Raw genomic sequence first — 15,945 nt, forward strand, 5'->3', positions numbered from 1 at the left:
TCATACTAAAATTATTGATAAAATTTTATTGAATAATGTTACAGATAGGAATAAAACGCTTTCAATTAAATGATTTTTTTCCAACTTTTTCATTATAATAAAGTAGAAATGTAATCACCAATTTTTATATAATTATTGATTTTTAAGACTTGTTTTCCTTCTATTATATACTATGTATTTTTTTAAATTTTTTCTTGCTTTCCTTCTTTTTTGTTTGGAAACAACAAGGAATACTTTACTTTGTTCTTACTTTTAATAAATTTTGTCACACAAAAGTTTGCCAAAAAATGGCATCACTATTGAACATAATTCATTAGAAACTTTTAATTATTTTTTTTAATTATTATTATCATCTTTTTTTTGTAATGTTAAAACGCAAGAATTTCTTCACCTTTATTTTCTATTAAGTGCATTATATATATATGTTACCGTTAAAGTATATAATGCAGTTATTTCATAGAATACCTAGTTATTCCATGAAATAACTGATCATGTCCGTTAAAGTGTGTAATATGTTATTAATTTGACACTTTAACTACCTAGTTATTCTATGAAATAATTAGGTATTTTATAAATTAACTAATGAGAGACAGTTAAAGTGTAAAATAAACAATTTATCTAAAATGAAATAACTAGGTAATCTATAAATAAACTAATGATAGACAATTAAAATGAAAAAGAAGCAATGTATCTAATTTATGTAGCGTATAAATGGTATTTATGAAAACGTGCCATAATTTGTTACAACAAGGATTACTAAAATGACACTTGGAATTACAAAGAACATTATTTCTAAAACAAAAACATTTTTTTGTTGACACACTGGGTTTTACACGAACATTTTTTAAAACCCTGACCAGTACCTAAACTTTGAGCTGTAGCAACTGACCAAAGCGATATTTCTACATCCGGTACTTCTTCGATTTTAACAAATTTTTGTTCGCAGACACTGAACTGGGATCGGGAATATAATTGTTTTATGCGGCCGTTTCTTGTGCCCAACTGGAAAAATCCTTCTTCGGTTATTTTCATGATGATAGCTAAAATAAATTTGGCATCACCTTTTCCTCTGTCAACTTCAGGCACTGGGATAGGGACGGTAAACCCCACAGAGGCTTCAGAATGAGATTTATCCGACATTAATTTAATCTTTTTCACTTGAATTTCTAAACACTTTTTAGACTTTTCTCTTTCTCTTTGAACATTAATTTCATTAAAACACAATTTTCAGATTTTCTGCTTAACTTCATCTTCTGAAACATAATCTTCCGCACATGATATTTGGACAGGCTCCATACATTTGAAGCAAACTATATCTTCACTGCATTCTTTTAATCAGACAACACATGCTTTCGTATGGGATTGTTTAATAATGTCTGTTCTATTACTTTTTCAACTACTTGTTCAACTACAGATATATGATGTAGATTATTTTACACTTTAACGGGCTGCAGATCGTTATTCTATGAAATAACTAGTTAAACCATGAAATACAAGAGAGTTTTACACTTTAACGGACACGATCAGTTATTTCATGGAAAAAGTAGGTATTCTATAAAATAACGGATTTCATACTTTAACGGTAACACACACACACACATATATATATATATATTCATTCTGTTTTTGCAGTTATCACACTTAATATATAAGTATAATGGATAGATATAATAGGTTAATACTTACTGGGTTATAAAATGCATATATTTCTAAGAGTATTTGGCCTTTTGCTCTGGTTCTCAATTTTTTATCTTTCAAAACATACCACTTCTTTTCACCATTTCTTATCTAAAAAAATTTATAACATTATGTTAAATGGAAATTAACCAATAATAATTGAATGAAGAAAAAACTATCTTTACACATTATGCATATGTAAGATAATCATGCACAATTTTTAAACTTAATAATTTTCCATATTTAACTTTATATATAAATCTTTTTAATATGTTTTTCATCATATTTGCTTGTATTATTTAAATGAATAAAAAAATTAGCATCAACAAACAAATGATATGTTTTATCTTATATACCAAATAAAGAAAATAAATTAAAACCATTTAAGTGAAAAACTAATTAAAATTGGCACTGTAAAATAAAATAATCAAATTGACTTAATGTATTAAGTTTTCACTGGTAATTAAGAAGTACACTTTAGTATGTACAATTTAACTAAATACTGGATCACCAAAACATGTTCAGTGCAAAACATGTGCAATGCAAATTTGTTTTTCTTCAATTCTAAATCTATGTGGCAAGAAAATTTCTACCTGTGTCAAAGTTTTGATCTTAGCATGTTTTAAACAAAGAAATGTACTAGTAGTAAAAAAAAAAATCAGAAAAAGTATGTTATAAACAAAATTTGCTCTTTTTCTAAAAAAAATTATGCATTTTATTAAAAATTGCTATTACTTTTAGCCAATAAAGTATACAAAATAAGTGAAGGTGTATAATTTAATAGACTTTTAAAACATTTTGACTAATTCATATTTTTTGGCTAAAATAATCAATTTTTAATAATAGTTACAAAAAAATACATGATAATATAATAAATACTTTAGAGGGTACAGTTAACACTATAAAATATAGAGTTAACCCAGCCATTATATTTTCTATGTATATACTTAAAGTATCACATATATAAAATTCAATACATTTAACAAACCCTGATTTGTTATTAAAAAACTACCATTTTTAAAAGTCTACACATGAAATTGTAGCAAGGAAAAAGATTATTTGTTTACCTAAAATATGTCGTTTTGAATAATAAATTAGGTTTCATTAAATGTATTGTTTTTATGTAAACTATTTAAATTGTTAACCACCATAAGTGTATAAATTTCTCCTTTTTACACAAATATAACTTGAAGTTTTCATCGTTTAAAAGTATGGTAAGCAATGCATTTATTTGTTAAAAGATTGAAAATATAGTTAGAAACAATAGCAAGGCTGAAGACACTATTTAAAAAAAAAATTAATTTTAGAAGGCATTGCAACTTAAAAAATAGTTTGGGGTAAAAAACCTTGATAAGCTTATAAATGTTTATTTTTATTATTTTATCATATAATTATTAAAAACCTTTTGCTACATCACCATTTATTCATGCGTGAAATTAAAGACAATCTTTCATAAAAATTAAGATCACAAGTTTTATTAATTTTTTTTAACAATAGCATTAACTAATTATTTAAGAATTACTTGGCTTTAAAATATAAAGCAAACATGGGAAAAATAATCATTAGCATGAAAAGTTACCTTTAATAGAGGGATATCTACTTTTCCAAGAAACTCACACCTTTTATCACGATCCTCATCATACACAGTTACTTCTAATACTGAGTGAATATCTGTTACTTGGCTAAAAACATAACACAAAAATACATAAATTATCAATATAGCTTATCAATATTATTCCATCTTATTAATTTTTACAACAGTAACTACATTACAATATTATCTTTCTCTTCTAAAGATAAAATATTACAATCTTCATTAATGCATATTATTTTTTAATTCAAGAAAAAGGTTGCGATAAAGAACAAGAACATATTGAAATAAAAAAAGAAAGAAAAAAAAAATTTTTTTTGAGAGAATAATTTTCAGAAAATTTTTATACAAAGGAATTGTTTTTTTCAAAAATACAAATAAGCACAAAATTACGAAGAAAACAATACTTAATACAAGTTGCGTCAGCAAATTGAACAAATTTAAAAATGTTGTCAAGAGTGAATGATTAGCTTTAATTATTTTAAATATATAAGAGCAGACAACAAACACAAAACAAGCGCCAGCTAAAGAAAAAAAAAGCTGTTTCTTAATTTCCCGATTTGCTACCTCACCATGTATATTGTGTGCATAAATTCAATATATTTTACATGCTTAATATATTAGAATAAAAATTTTAATTTTAAAATAACAATTAATGACAGCCATTTGTATTCATTTATTAAATATTATGAATCATACTCATTCACTATATGAATCACATTATGAATAAAGCACTTACAATGTAAATATTTTGTTCCACTCAGGGGTAAGAGTTTTGTACTCAGTATGTGTTTGAAGCCTGGCATTAACAAGCTCTACTACACAAAAAGGATCACTTTTTCCACACAAATCTGCAGCTGCCAGCCCTTGTGCTTTGAACACTGTAAGAATATATATATGTTTTATAATAATTTTCATGATAATAACAGTGAAAAGTTTTCAAAGAAGAAATTGCATAGATATACCTTTTACTATAAGATGTCCAATGTCATAGGGCTCTTTAAATGTTTTTAACAAGCTCTAAAATAAAATAAAAAAATCTTAATTATAATTGCAGAAAAAAGAACAATTTGTTTTACTTTATACAAGATCTTCCACTTTTCATCATATATTTTTTTAATCTTTGACATTAATGAAAAAATAATTAACACATTATTAGTTAACATGAGGAGAAATTAACTTATTACGATCTATAAAACTGTTAGTAAGATAATTGTTAAACGATATAATGGCAAATCTAAATGGAACTATCAATTGCCAGTTAAAACTAAAAAGTGTTTGTTTCTCATTGCATCAAACAAATAAATTAATTTTGGTGGTTTACGTTCTACTTTTACTATGATTGATTTGCTAATAATTATCATAACTTATTTAAAAGGATACTGAGAACACTTTATTGAAGTACAGTTAGACAGCGTTTGTCTGGATGCCGATTAATCGAGATAATGAAGAATTCATCTGACTGAACAAGGACCATGCCTTTTTGTCATACATAGTACATTTTATCATAATTATAGATCAGATTAGCAGGTTTTAAATTATGAGGGATTGGTAACAGCAAAAGATATTCTCAGTACCAAGGACTGGCCTTAGGCTAGTGCCAACTAACCTTTCATTACTACAGGGCTTCAAATTTCAGTGGAAGTTTGAAAAAATTTTGAAAAATTGTAAAAAATGTGGAATTGTGTTTTTTGAGCTGTAGAAAACTAAGAAATTTTTTTTAGAAATGATAAATAAATAAAAATTAGAGCCTCACTTAGGCTATTCTAGCCCTGGAAATGAAATTAAGTAAAAAAAAAAAAAATATTTAAAACCTCAAATTTTTTTATGGAAAAAAAAAATATATATATATATTAATAGCGTGTGGTCCCCGTTGTTAAAGCATTGCATTCATATAATCTCATTCTCTTTATTTTGTTCTTCTTCCACATAAAAAACTCAGAAAAATCTTAATGCAAAATAAATAAATATTAAAAACAATATGAAATGATCTTATGATATGATCTTACAATATAGCCATCTTGATCTTCATGTGAACTTAAATTTACAATAAAATATAAAAATGTTAGTAATTTACAACATTGCTTTTGTACACACCTACAGTTTAAAAACTATGAGTATGAAAAGTAAAAGCAACTATGTCATGGAGCGAGGTAAAATAAGTACAAAGGGGCCTCAGGTAAAGCCGTCCTTGTCACTATTATTAGTAAAGTTTCACTCTATACTCACATATTGGTTAACAAAATTCCTCTGTGTGCTCGCATCGAAAGCATAAGATGAAAGATCAGAAATTGTCTCTGAGCCCATTGTGCCAGATATAGTGATTAGAAAGAATAGAGAGCCAGCCCCATCCTCTAAATCTTTCCACACCGAGTGGGTCTTCTCCTCCTCAAACCCGCTCAAGTCTATTGTGCATCTGTCAAGAACATTAATAATAAATAGTTAGATAAAACTTTACACTATAAAACATCAAAATTGTTTTTGATATGGTCATTTAACCATCTTCATATGAAGTTTTAACTCTTAATGCAAACAATGATTTAATAGACTATTTCAAATTATCCATTTTGCATTTTCAATTCCAATAAATAGGCAATAGGTTACAAAATTTGCATTTAAATTCAGTAGCAGTATGATACATTAGTGTGCATTTGATGAACCTTATATATCGCTCATAGGCTGCAATAACGGCACAACTTAAAAAACGCGAGTTCTACACTAAGACCAGGTGTAAATATGAAAATACACATTCTTTTCAGCAGCAATACTAGCACAACTCATAATTTAACTTGAACGTAATCTTCGTTTAAGCAAACTAAAGCACTTTCCTTAGCAATGAAAACTTTAAACCCACTTATCTCAAAGCATGATTTTTTGAGTTGTGTGCCGCTATTGCAGCCCATGAGCGATACATATATATAGATAGATAAAAGGTTCATCAAATGCACACTAATGTATCATACTGTTACCGAATTTAAATGCAATTTTGTAACCTATTGCTTTTTTAATTGCTAGTTAGTTTGTTTTTTAAGTTGGTGTTTTTCATTTGGATTCACAAATAAAGAACTGAATAGCAATTTTTGTTACATAAAACAACATTTTCTAAACAAAATTTTTACACGAATATTATATTAAAATATAAAGGAACGAAAAAACAAAACAAAATACACTTGTTTATTTTTTGCTGATGGATGGAAAAACATATCTAATAATTGTTTATCGAATTTTCATTGAAGCAATTAGTTACAGACTATTGCAAAAATAAAAATATCATTGAAGAGATAAAAGGTTTAAATACTCTTTTGACTAGTTTATTGGAAACATATTTCTAGAGAATGAATATGAATAGAGAAAATTAGTATGTTTATTCAGATAAAATATGCGTTTTCTTATCTAAATAGTTATAGTACTCATTAACTGGTTACATAAAGTATTTCTTTAAAACCATAAAAATTGCAACAATTTCTATCATTATAACAAGTACTATAAGTACATTGTTGCATGTTTTTAGGTAAATTTTTTTTGAATTGTAGATATATCATGAGACTTGATATTACTTTTAATCAAATTCAATATATGCGTTAGTAATATAATGTAAAATATAATGCGTTAGTAAAGACAATAAAATTATAAATTTATTACCATTCTCGTTCCGAAATTTTTTTTTAAGAGATAAGCATTTGGCTGAAGTTAAATATTTTAGGAATGATAAAATATAATTTTTAAATAATCAAGTTTTATATCATTATAATTTTAATATTTCTTCGCACTGAAGAAAAAAAATTAAGACTTTTCTTAAAAATTTTACATTTGACACCCTAGAATAATTTATAGTTCCATTACATAAAATGAAATTTAAAATATGGATAAAAAATTTACTTGTTAGTGCCTTCGTTTTGCATTAAAATTAATTGGCTTTCTCCCTCTCAAATGATTACACTCCTCTTTTCAAAGGCACCTATTCAGAGGCACCTAACATAACCTCTAATTGAGGAGTATGTCCTGTGAACCCAAATGTTTCTCTATGTCACTGAACTAAGAATCAAATATTACCATAAAAAATTTCCACATCTAGAAAATATCTTTTTTGAAAAGGTCGTAAGTTGGTAGACATCAGAAGAAATAAATTAATTAATAAAAAACTTGTTTACCTTAAATGCAGAAAATAATAAGATGCAAAGTGAAAATGCATAAAATACTGGCTTGCTAAGTTTTTAAAATTAAACCAGCAGTTCTTCAGCGTTTAATTTACTTTCCCAATCACAAAATGTTAAATGAAGCAAGTTAAAATGGTAAGAAAGCAATAAGGAAGTTAGGTGCTAATAAAAATTCTCTTAAAAACATTAAGCTGAGCCATAAACAATAACCCTTGAGTATCATTTTTAGTACTTGCAAAGTCTAATCAGAAACTCGATTGAAATTGAAATAAATGATTTTTTTTCATGATTTTGCTGCACAAAACACTCAATAATAGCAACATTAAAACATAACTGACATTTTTTGACATTTTTAGTTTTGACAGTTTGTTTATAAATTATGTTTCACATAAAATACTAAGATATAAACTTAATTTCAGGTGTTTATTCAAAGAATGCCAATAGACATTTTTTTAAAAATATTTTGAAAAACACACATTTTTATATCTAAGTTAGCAAGTCTTCATTTTTGAAGTTGCTAAAAGCCTTTATTATTTGATAAAATTTTTTGTTATGGATTTTTAAACATAAATTCTCGTATCTTCTTTAGTGGAAAAAGTTAGATTGATACTTAAAAAACATTCCATATTCAAGTTTAGAAAAAATATTATTGGTTGAAAATATAAAAAAATTAATTTTGTCAAGTTAAGAAGGCTTTTTTTCTATGATGAAAGTTTTTTCAAAACAGATTTCTATTTTATTTACATCTATTTTTAAGCTGGTTCTTTTCTTTATCCTCTGAAATGAATATTAAACATGCTTTTCCAGTAAGATTTTTAATGGTCTACACAGAGTTTTAGAGTTAAATGTATCACATCATGTTGTTTGCTGAAAACTGCCAAATGGAAATTGTCTCTATTACATCCTCATTTTAAAAAAAGTTTTATTGTATTAGAAAATAGTATATTAATTAGTAACAATAAGTTCTTATAAAGTGAAAAAATAACATGGATAAAATTAAAGGATTTGGAGAAATGCAGTGATAAGCCACACTTTTTCCAAAGACAAAATTTTTACATCAATCCCTTTTTTAGTATTTTTTTCAGATAATCACTCTACAAGTTTCTAGAATTTCCTCTATATAACAGCTTAATACACAAAAAAAAATTTTTTTTACTGCATAGAATTTATTATATTGGAACAAGCTTTTCAATTATGTATTGTAAAATAAAGTTCACTTTACCTTCCCATGAAATCATCTTTTCCATGGAAATCTTTGTCATAAACTGATATTTCTAATATTTTTGGCTGATCTGAATACATATGAAGGTTGAATTGTTCTAGCCATTGGGGATTCAATGTTTTAAACATAACCTAACAAAAAGAAGAAAAAGTTTAGGATTCAAGTTTTAATGAAAACGCTTGAGGTAAATAATTCACATAACTTAATGACTACGCTGCTACAATTTGTAATCAGGGATTTAAACATAGCAAAATAATGGCTAAAGCTATTATATTTAGACGTCTAAAATAAGTAACAAAAACTAGCAACGTCAATATTTTAACACATTAATACATGATCAATTAGTAATCTATTTAATCATATCATTTTAATAAATAGGTTTTTGCAGTGAGTAAACCATAAAATTCATTAAGGAGATCAAGATTTATATTATAAAAAATTCTATTCAGAATAATGAAAATAAGATACTTAAGGGGGAAAATAATTTTTCGTGAAAATTTTTTGTTACCAGTATTTCGATATTTAACTAATGAGTTTAACTTTAATTCCAATAGGAATTCAAGGAATTTTAATTGAACATAAAATTTTTTTGAAGACTTCTTTTCTTTAATTATAATAAAAATTTGAGTCATACATTCTAAAAGGTAATTTTAAAACCATGAAGTTATATTCTAGCACAGATATATTTTATAATATATTATTTGCTGGTTTTTTTTAATAAAATTATTACAATGGTAATTTTTATAGCAATTCAATTATTATTAAAGTGGGTAGCTTTAAGAACCTCTGTAAAAATCAAATTATATTTTTAGCAGTTGAGAAAAAAATCAATCTTTTAATTAACATATTGCAACGTTATTGAATTAATATGATATAATTTTCTAACCTTTTAAAAATCAGTTGCTTTGCAAATAGAATTAAATTTATGAACACACACACATATATATAACATCTGTTTTTTAATAAAATATGACAAAGCTAACGAAAAACTTAACGAAATCAATTGCACTACAATTGTATTACAAAGAATATAGTTCTGGAGTGCACATGAATAAAAATGAAATCGACAAGGAATTAAAGAGTCAAAAAATTTGTTTTTGTATTAATACAGATTTTTATGTTCTTAGCTTATGTTATTTAGTTTTAGAATCTCTCAGTTGTGGAACTGGAAACAACTAATAAGTACAGTTCCTCGAATAAAAAAAAAATGCATTTATCTATAAATTTATTATAAATAAACATAGCTCATTACTAATATTGCAAGACAAAAACTATTTAGTAGTAGCTTAAAGATAACAAGAACAGAAATTTTAAATACCTTATAATAACTCAACTTATAAAATCATAAGAAAAATCATGTGATATGTTAAAGCAAACTATAAATGAAACTGTAAAAAGATTTAATGAAATAAGCCTACCTTAGATTTATATCGTTCTGTTCCTAAGTTAAATTTTACATATGGGTCACTTGTTCCATTTTCATCCATAGCTAAAAGGTTTTTGCCCTCTACTAAAACAATAGTAATAACAGAGTCCCACATTTGAGTCTTTTGGCGCTTGACAGCAGGACTTGCAGATGGTGTATTGAAACCCAAACGCAAAAATGTTCCTTTGTTAAAAAACTGAAAAATATTTAGTTATTAGAAAATGAATGAAGCAAACAAAATGATTCTTTTATTTTTTTTATTTTTATCTATATGCATATAATAATGCCATTCCTGTATTTAATGACTTAACACAAAAACAATATTCCAGTCAGGTTGTTTTCCAAGTGAAGAAACTGCTTCCTTCATGTTATTTTACAAAATGAAAGTAACTAGTATTAATAGAGTGAAATAGTTTTTCTAACATTTAAAAAAAAATCAAATAATGGAAATAATTTTAATCAACAATTAAAAGTTTAGTAAAAAACAATAAACAAGATAAATTTTTTTTTTTAAAGATAAAAATGCCTTTGTGTTAGAAAATCTACTTTTCATTTTTATTCAACTTACTTTTATTTTATTTTTAACAAGCATAACCAACTTATTTTCATTTTTAATCAACTTTATTTATTTTATTTTTCAACTTATTTTATTTTTATCAGTTTTAGATTCTTCTTATTATTTTTCCTCTTTTCTATAAGTAAATAGCTATTTAGAATCTTATTGCAGATGGAAAAAAAAAACATGTTTTTTTTTAATTGATTTTTTGAACAAAGTAAAAAAAGTGAAAAAAATAAGCTCTTTTTTGACAAAATAAGAAATTTATTATAAGTATTATATTTATTATATATAATTATAAGAAATTTCTAAATTAATCTATACTTTTTTTTTATTACAAATTTCAGATTAATTTTTTCAAATATATTATTTTTAACATTAAAATAATGCTGTTAAAATTAATAATTTTGATTGAAAAACCTGTGTTTGCATATTTTTTTGGTATCAATCTTCAGTAGCACATTTCAACGTATTTGGATGTAGACAATAATTTGTCACATTTTTATAATGGCATTTTGTAAATCGAAGTTAAACCATTATTACCTGTTCTTTTTCATCCTGAGTCTTAGGAACAAGCGTCAAAGTTAAAAATATTTGGCCCCATGACGGACTAGTAACATCAGGTTTTCCAGATTCCGTCAGGGTGACAGCTATATCTGTAGGCCTGAATTAAATATTAATATAAATATATTAAAGGAACAAGGGAATCAATAGTTATAAAAATTAAAACCAATTATCAAAAGCCAGAAAAATATTTGAAAATTGTCATAAATGAAACCTATTAATTAATTAATACCTAAAAGTAAGAATTAATCTTTAAATGTCCTATAAATTTATATAAACTAAAATTTATAATATCGAAAAGTGAAACAGTCAATTCTTTGAGTCTTTGTTTAATGTAAAGTAGGAATGTAATACCACATAACAGCTACAAGTTTTTAAATGGTATCAAAACTGCAAAAAATAAATCAATAAAAAAATATATATAAAATGCTTATGCTTCAAATTATTGGCAAAAATAAATGAATCAATACATTAACATTGTGTACAAACATTTATAAAAGACTTCAAAGCTATAATTTAAACAAGATGAAAAGATTTCCAAATTGTTTCAGTTGCGTATTCTTTAGAGTAAGCAAAATTGTTACAGTTGCATATTCTTTAGAGTATGCAAAATTGTTTCAGCTGCACATAAGTAATGTGTCGTTCGGGTCTGAAAGGAAATAAAGAATGTTATATATTCTATATAACATGCCAATACAATATAAAGAGCTTGTCAATTGAAATCTAGCGAATTAAAAAATATTTTTACAACTCAGTATTTTTTTTAGTTCACAAGGCAGCCATAATTTTTTAGCATTTAATTAAATAATAATTAATTAAATAATTTAATTAGCATTTACAAATAAAATAGAAGATCAAACTGAATTATAACTTGAAATTTTACAATAATCCATAAATTATATATTTTCCCACAGAACTATGCAGGGCTGGATTACCCGTTTGGCCAGACTAGGCCATGGCCTGGGGCCCCCTTAGAATGGATTTTTTGAAAATAAATTTTAAAAAATTAAGAAAAACAATGATTTTTTAAATTTTTTAAAAATGTTATGATTATTTTTTAGTTCTAATTTAATAAAATAAAGAAAAATTTAATTTATTATTATTTATTTTGATTTTAAATATGCTTTCTTAAATGAAAAGATAGATAAATACTTCTATATTTGAATAAATAAAAAATAGACGAAAAAAATATTTAATCTAAGGGCCCCAAAAATTTGAATGGCCTATTGCCCCACGTACGCTTAATCTGGCCTTGGAACTATGAATAACAAATAATTTAATCCAAAGTATATTATTTAAAGTAAGGATTTTATTTTGTAATTTGGTAATTACCTGCTAATTTCTAGGTTTGTAAGGTCAATTTGTGCAGCTCCCATGTAATCATCTTGGAAAGCAAAATCATAATCATAAACCCTAAGGTGTAGAGGCTCAAATACATCTTCAACAGGTATTGTAAAAAATTCATCCCAATAGGGTTCAAGAGTCCTATTAACAGTACGACTTTTATACAACTGTTTACCACTAATTTTGAATTTAACATATGGATCACTAGTACCTGCAATGAAAAAGGAAAAAAAATCAATAAATACATGAATTACAGATTTTTCAAAACACATTAATTATTAATAATTATAATGAAAACAATTTTATAAAATAACATGCAATTCAACATTCAGAATATTTAAAAAATTACTTTTACATTAGTTGATTGTTAAAATTACATAATAAATTTCTTTTAAATTTAACATATTATTTCTTTTTTAATTAAAGAAACTCTTATTAGTTTTAATGTATGATAGAGATATTTATTCCTATGAAATTTTAAGATACAAGACTCAAGGCATTAATTATTGTAATGGAATTTGAGGTAAAGGAAGTATGCATGAAAACCAAATAAGGTTGGTTGGTGTCGTGTAATGGACAGAAAATAATTTTAAATGTGATCAAAGGTCCTATATGCAACATCTGCAATTTGAAGGCAATTTTTTTCATTTAAGTCTGCCCACGAATTGTCACTTATTTGCTGCAATTGCGCCAGTATAGCGGGACAGTTGAAAAGATGTATGGGGGTTAGTTCTAAGCAAACACGGTTTTAACACCATTTCAAAACCAATTTTTTTTTCTGTCCAATGTTATATTAAATGACTAATTTGAAATATTCACTTACAGTGGGAGTAGATATTTTGTTTCGATAGCACAAGAATACTTGGGGTTCATTTCCCCAAAGAAAAAAAAATAAAAAATTCTGGGAACAATTGGGTTTATGGAATCGCTAACAGGATTCCAATCAATCATTATTATAGAATGGTCATTGCAATGTCAAAAAACAGTATAGATTGTATTAATATTTTGACTCAATTTTAAAGAAACAGATTAAGTGAATTAATTAGAATAGAAATACGGTTACAATTTTTAACTTGAATTTTTGCAAAATGTCTTACCATTAGCATCTCTGGCTTGAAGGTCTTTACCAAATCTAAGATGAACTTCTAACAAATAAAATGCATGCTGACGCAGGGTTAAATGCTTTTGCTTAATTAAGCCTTCATCCTGTTAAAGAATAAAATGGGATAATGTAATTTAAATTAATATGTAGATCAATAACATGAGAAATAAAAAAAACAGACATGATACTATTATAGACAGGCATGAGACACTATTCCTCATGACACTATTGTAGACAGATTCTTCTTTCTACAAAATGGTATTAAATATTAAAATATAAGGAGAAAATTGAAATAAAGTAATTAATCCTCTGAGCATTAGTACCAGCTTTTACCAAATCTTACTTGTTGTCTATCACTACACCAAAAAACTATTTTTCTTCATGTTATTCTATGGGAAAATCGTGCAGGAAAATTATGGAGCATTTTTGACCGGGTGCTGAACTCTTGTTGATGTTTAATTTATCCCAAGAAATTTACTGAGCAAGGCGATTTTTATTCAATATTACTAGTTTAGTTTGTATTATAAATACTTAAAAATAGATAAATCAGTAAAGTACTTAAAATTTGTGTGTGTGATTATGAATTTTAAATAAAAACTATAAATGGATAAACAGATGGGTGTTAAATACATGATTCCAATCAATCAATTTGACTGATCAGATAATATAAACATGGTAAAGCAAAGAGAATCCACTTATATATGCAAGGAATATTAAAAAATATCTGAAAAGAACATTTATCATATAAAAATGCATAACACCCACTATATTTCTTAATCTTACCCAGAAAATTTCAGTTGGGCAAAGCATAATAAATGTGATAACTCAATTTCAGAAAAAAAATTCCCTGACTTTTCCAGGTATATTTCAATGAAAATCAATACCATATTTTATCCATGCAACAAAATTTTTCATCAGAAAATTTTGATTCTCTTATTTGTAATGCTAAGTATTAGATTTTCTATGTAAAATAAATATTATATGAGGAAGGAAGCATTTCAGTTTGTCTAAAATGTGAAATTTTTAAAATAAATAGCTGTAATAGATGTTAGAATTATTTAACTCGAATCTCAACAACTGTGTACTGTTCCTGACAATTTTAAAACTGGGTTTCTTCCAGGTACAATGAAGGAATTTTCCAGGTTTTTGTAAAAAAATTGCATCTTTCCCTGATTTTCAAAGTTAATATAAAATTCCCTGACAATTCCAGGTTTTCCCTGACCCGTGGGAACCCCGTTTAAAATATAGATGTACTCAGACTCTGAAACAAAAATCTCCGTAAATGCGAAGCTATTAAATCTATTGTTACTAAATTTTAAGACTTGGGTAAAGTACTGTATTAACATTTTTAGATTCATGGGATTGGTGTTACTGACATAGATGAAAAGGCTTTTTCTTATAATGAGGAAAAAAATGACCACTTTTATTAGTTCGTTACTTAAAATGTTAATTGGGACTACTGCTGCAATGGGCACAATATTTTTTGTCATGGAAATTACTTGAGGTGTGATGATGTACTTATAACTATAAAGAAAACAAAGTCCCTATTATGAGACAAGTTGCACAAAAGTTTATTCCCTGGTTAACAGCTTGTATTCATTTGACTTTATACTATTCTTTTTTTGGGAGGGAGGGGGTGCTTGTTTGAGGGGAGATGGATATCGGTATGCAATTTTCAATAATTTGAATTTATACATAATTCTTCTTAAATGCTTAAAATTTGAAAAATATTCTTAACGTTCAAAATTATTTGAAAAAAAGTTTTTTTAAAGGACCTTGTTTATGAAGGTGTAAGAAATAATTCTTAAATTCAGATTACTGGGAAAAATATTTCTATTCAGTTAGTACTTAATTCTTGAACAATCTCAACTAATGTTCAACCTTGATAAGATTTATTTCAGTAACATCTTGTTTTTAGGATAAGCTCAAGGCATGGTACTGAGTCCCAAGAAAAAACCCTAATGTCATTTTTTCTTAGAAACAACTGCTAAATTTTTTAATAATTATAATCTTTGGAGATTCAAATTCTTTTTCATTTTACCAAAAGCAAAACTGTAGAGGGTTTATTTCTTACTTTTTATGAATTAGAATTAATTTCAAGCTTAAGATTTACTAAGCTTAAAGAGCCAATTATAACAAGCAAGTAAAGGTAACTTTTGATTATGTGATGTGGCAACATATTACTCGGATAATCTATACAAATGTCACCTGTACATGCTTCTCTACCTGTAATGACCTGTTCTACCTGTTTACAATCTGGTCAAACATACACAAGCAGTCTCCTGCACATTTCAGAAAAGAATTTT

General features: G+C 26.0%; 1 protein-coding gene across 6 annotated transcripts in view; it reads right to left on the bottom strand.

Moving 5' to 3' along the window:
* LOC107443458 (multiple C2 domain and transmembrane region protein) overlaps positions 1-15,945 on the bottom strand; it is a 178,720-nt gene that overhangs the window by 8,889 nt on the left and 153,886 nt on the right. For all 6 annotated transcript variants that reach the window (XM_043038837.2, XM_071177743.1, XM_043038838.2 and 3 more), the window contains 10 exons: positions 13,635-13,743; positions 12,526-12,748; positions 11,173-11,293; positions 10,066-10,269; positions 8,648-8,778; positions 5,498-5,684; positions 4,234-4,288; positions 4,008-4,149; positions 3,257-3,359; positions 1,687-1,788 (listed from right to left, as the gene is read on the bottom strand). In XM_043038837.2, the coding sequence (XP_042894771.1) occupies positions 1,687-1,788; positions 3,257-3,359; positions 4,008-4,149; positions 4,234-4,288; positions 5,498-5,684; positions 8,648-8,778; positions 10,066-10,269; positions 11,173-11,293; positions 12,526-12,748; positions 13,635-13,743 (1,377 nt within the window). The remainder of the gene's footprint in view (positions 1-1,686; positions 1,789-3,256; positions 3,360-4,007; positions 4,150-4,233; positions 4,289-5,497; positions 5,685-8,647; positions 8,779-10,065; positions 10,270-11,172; positions 11,294-12,525; positions 12,749-13,634; positions 13,744-15,945) is intronic.

The sequence above is a fragment of the Parasteatoda tepidariorum genome, chromosome 2, assembly GCF_043381705.1.
Source record: "Parasteatoda tepidariorum isolate YZ-2023 chromosome 2, CAS_Ptep_4.0, whole genome shotgun sequence".
Taxonomy (NCBI): Eukaryota; Metazoa; Arthropoda; class Arachnida; order Araneae; family Theridiidae; genus Parasteatoda; species Parasteatoda tepidariorum.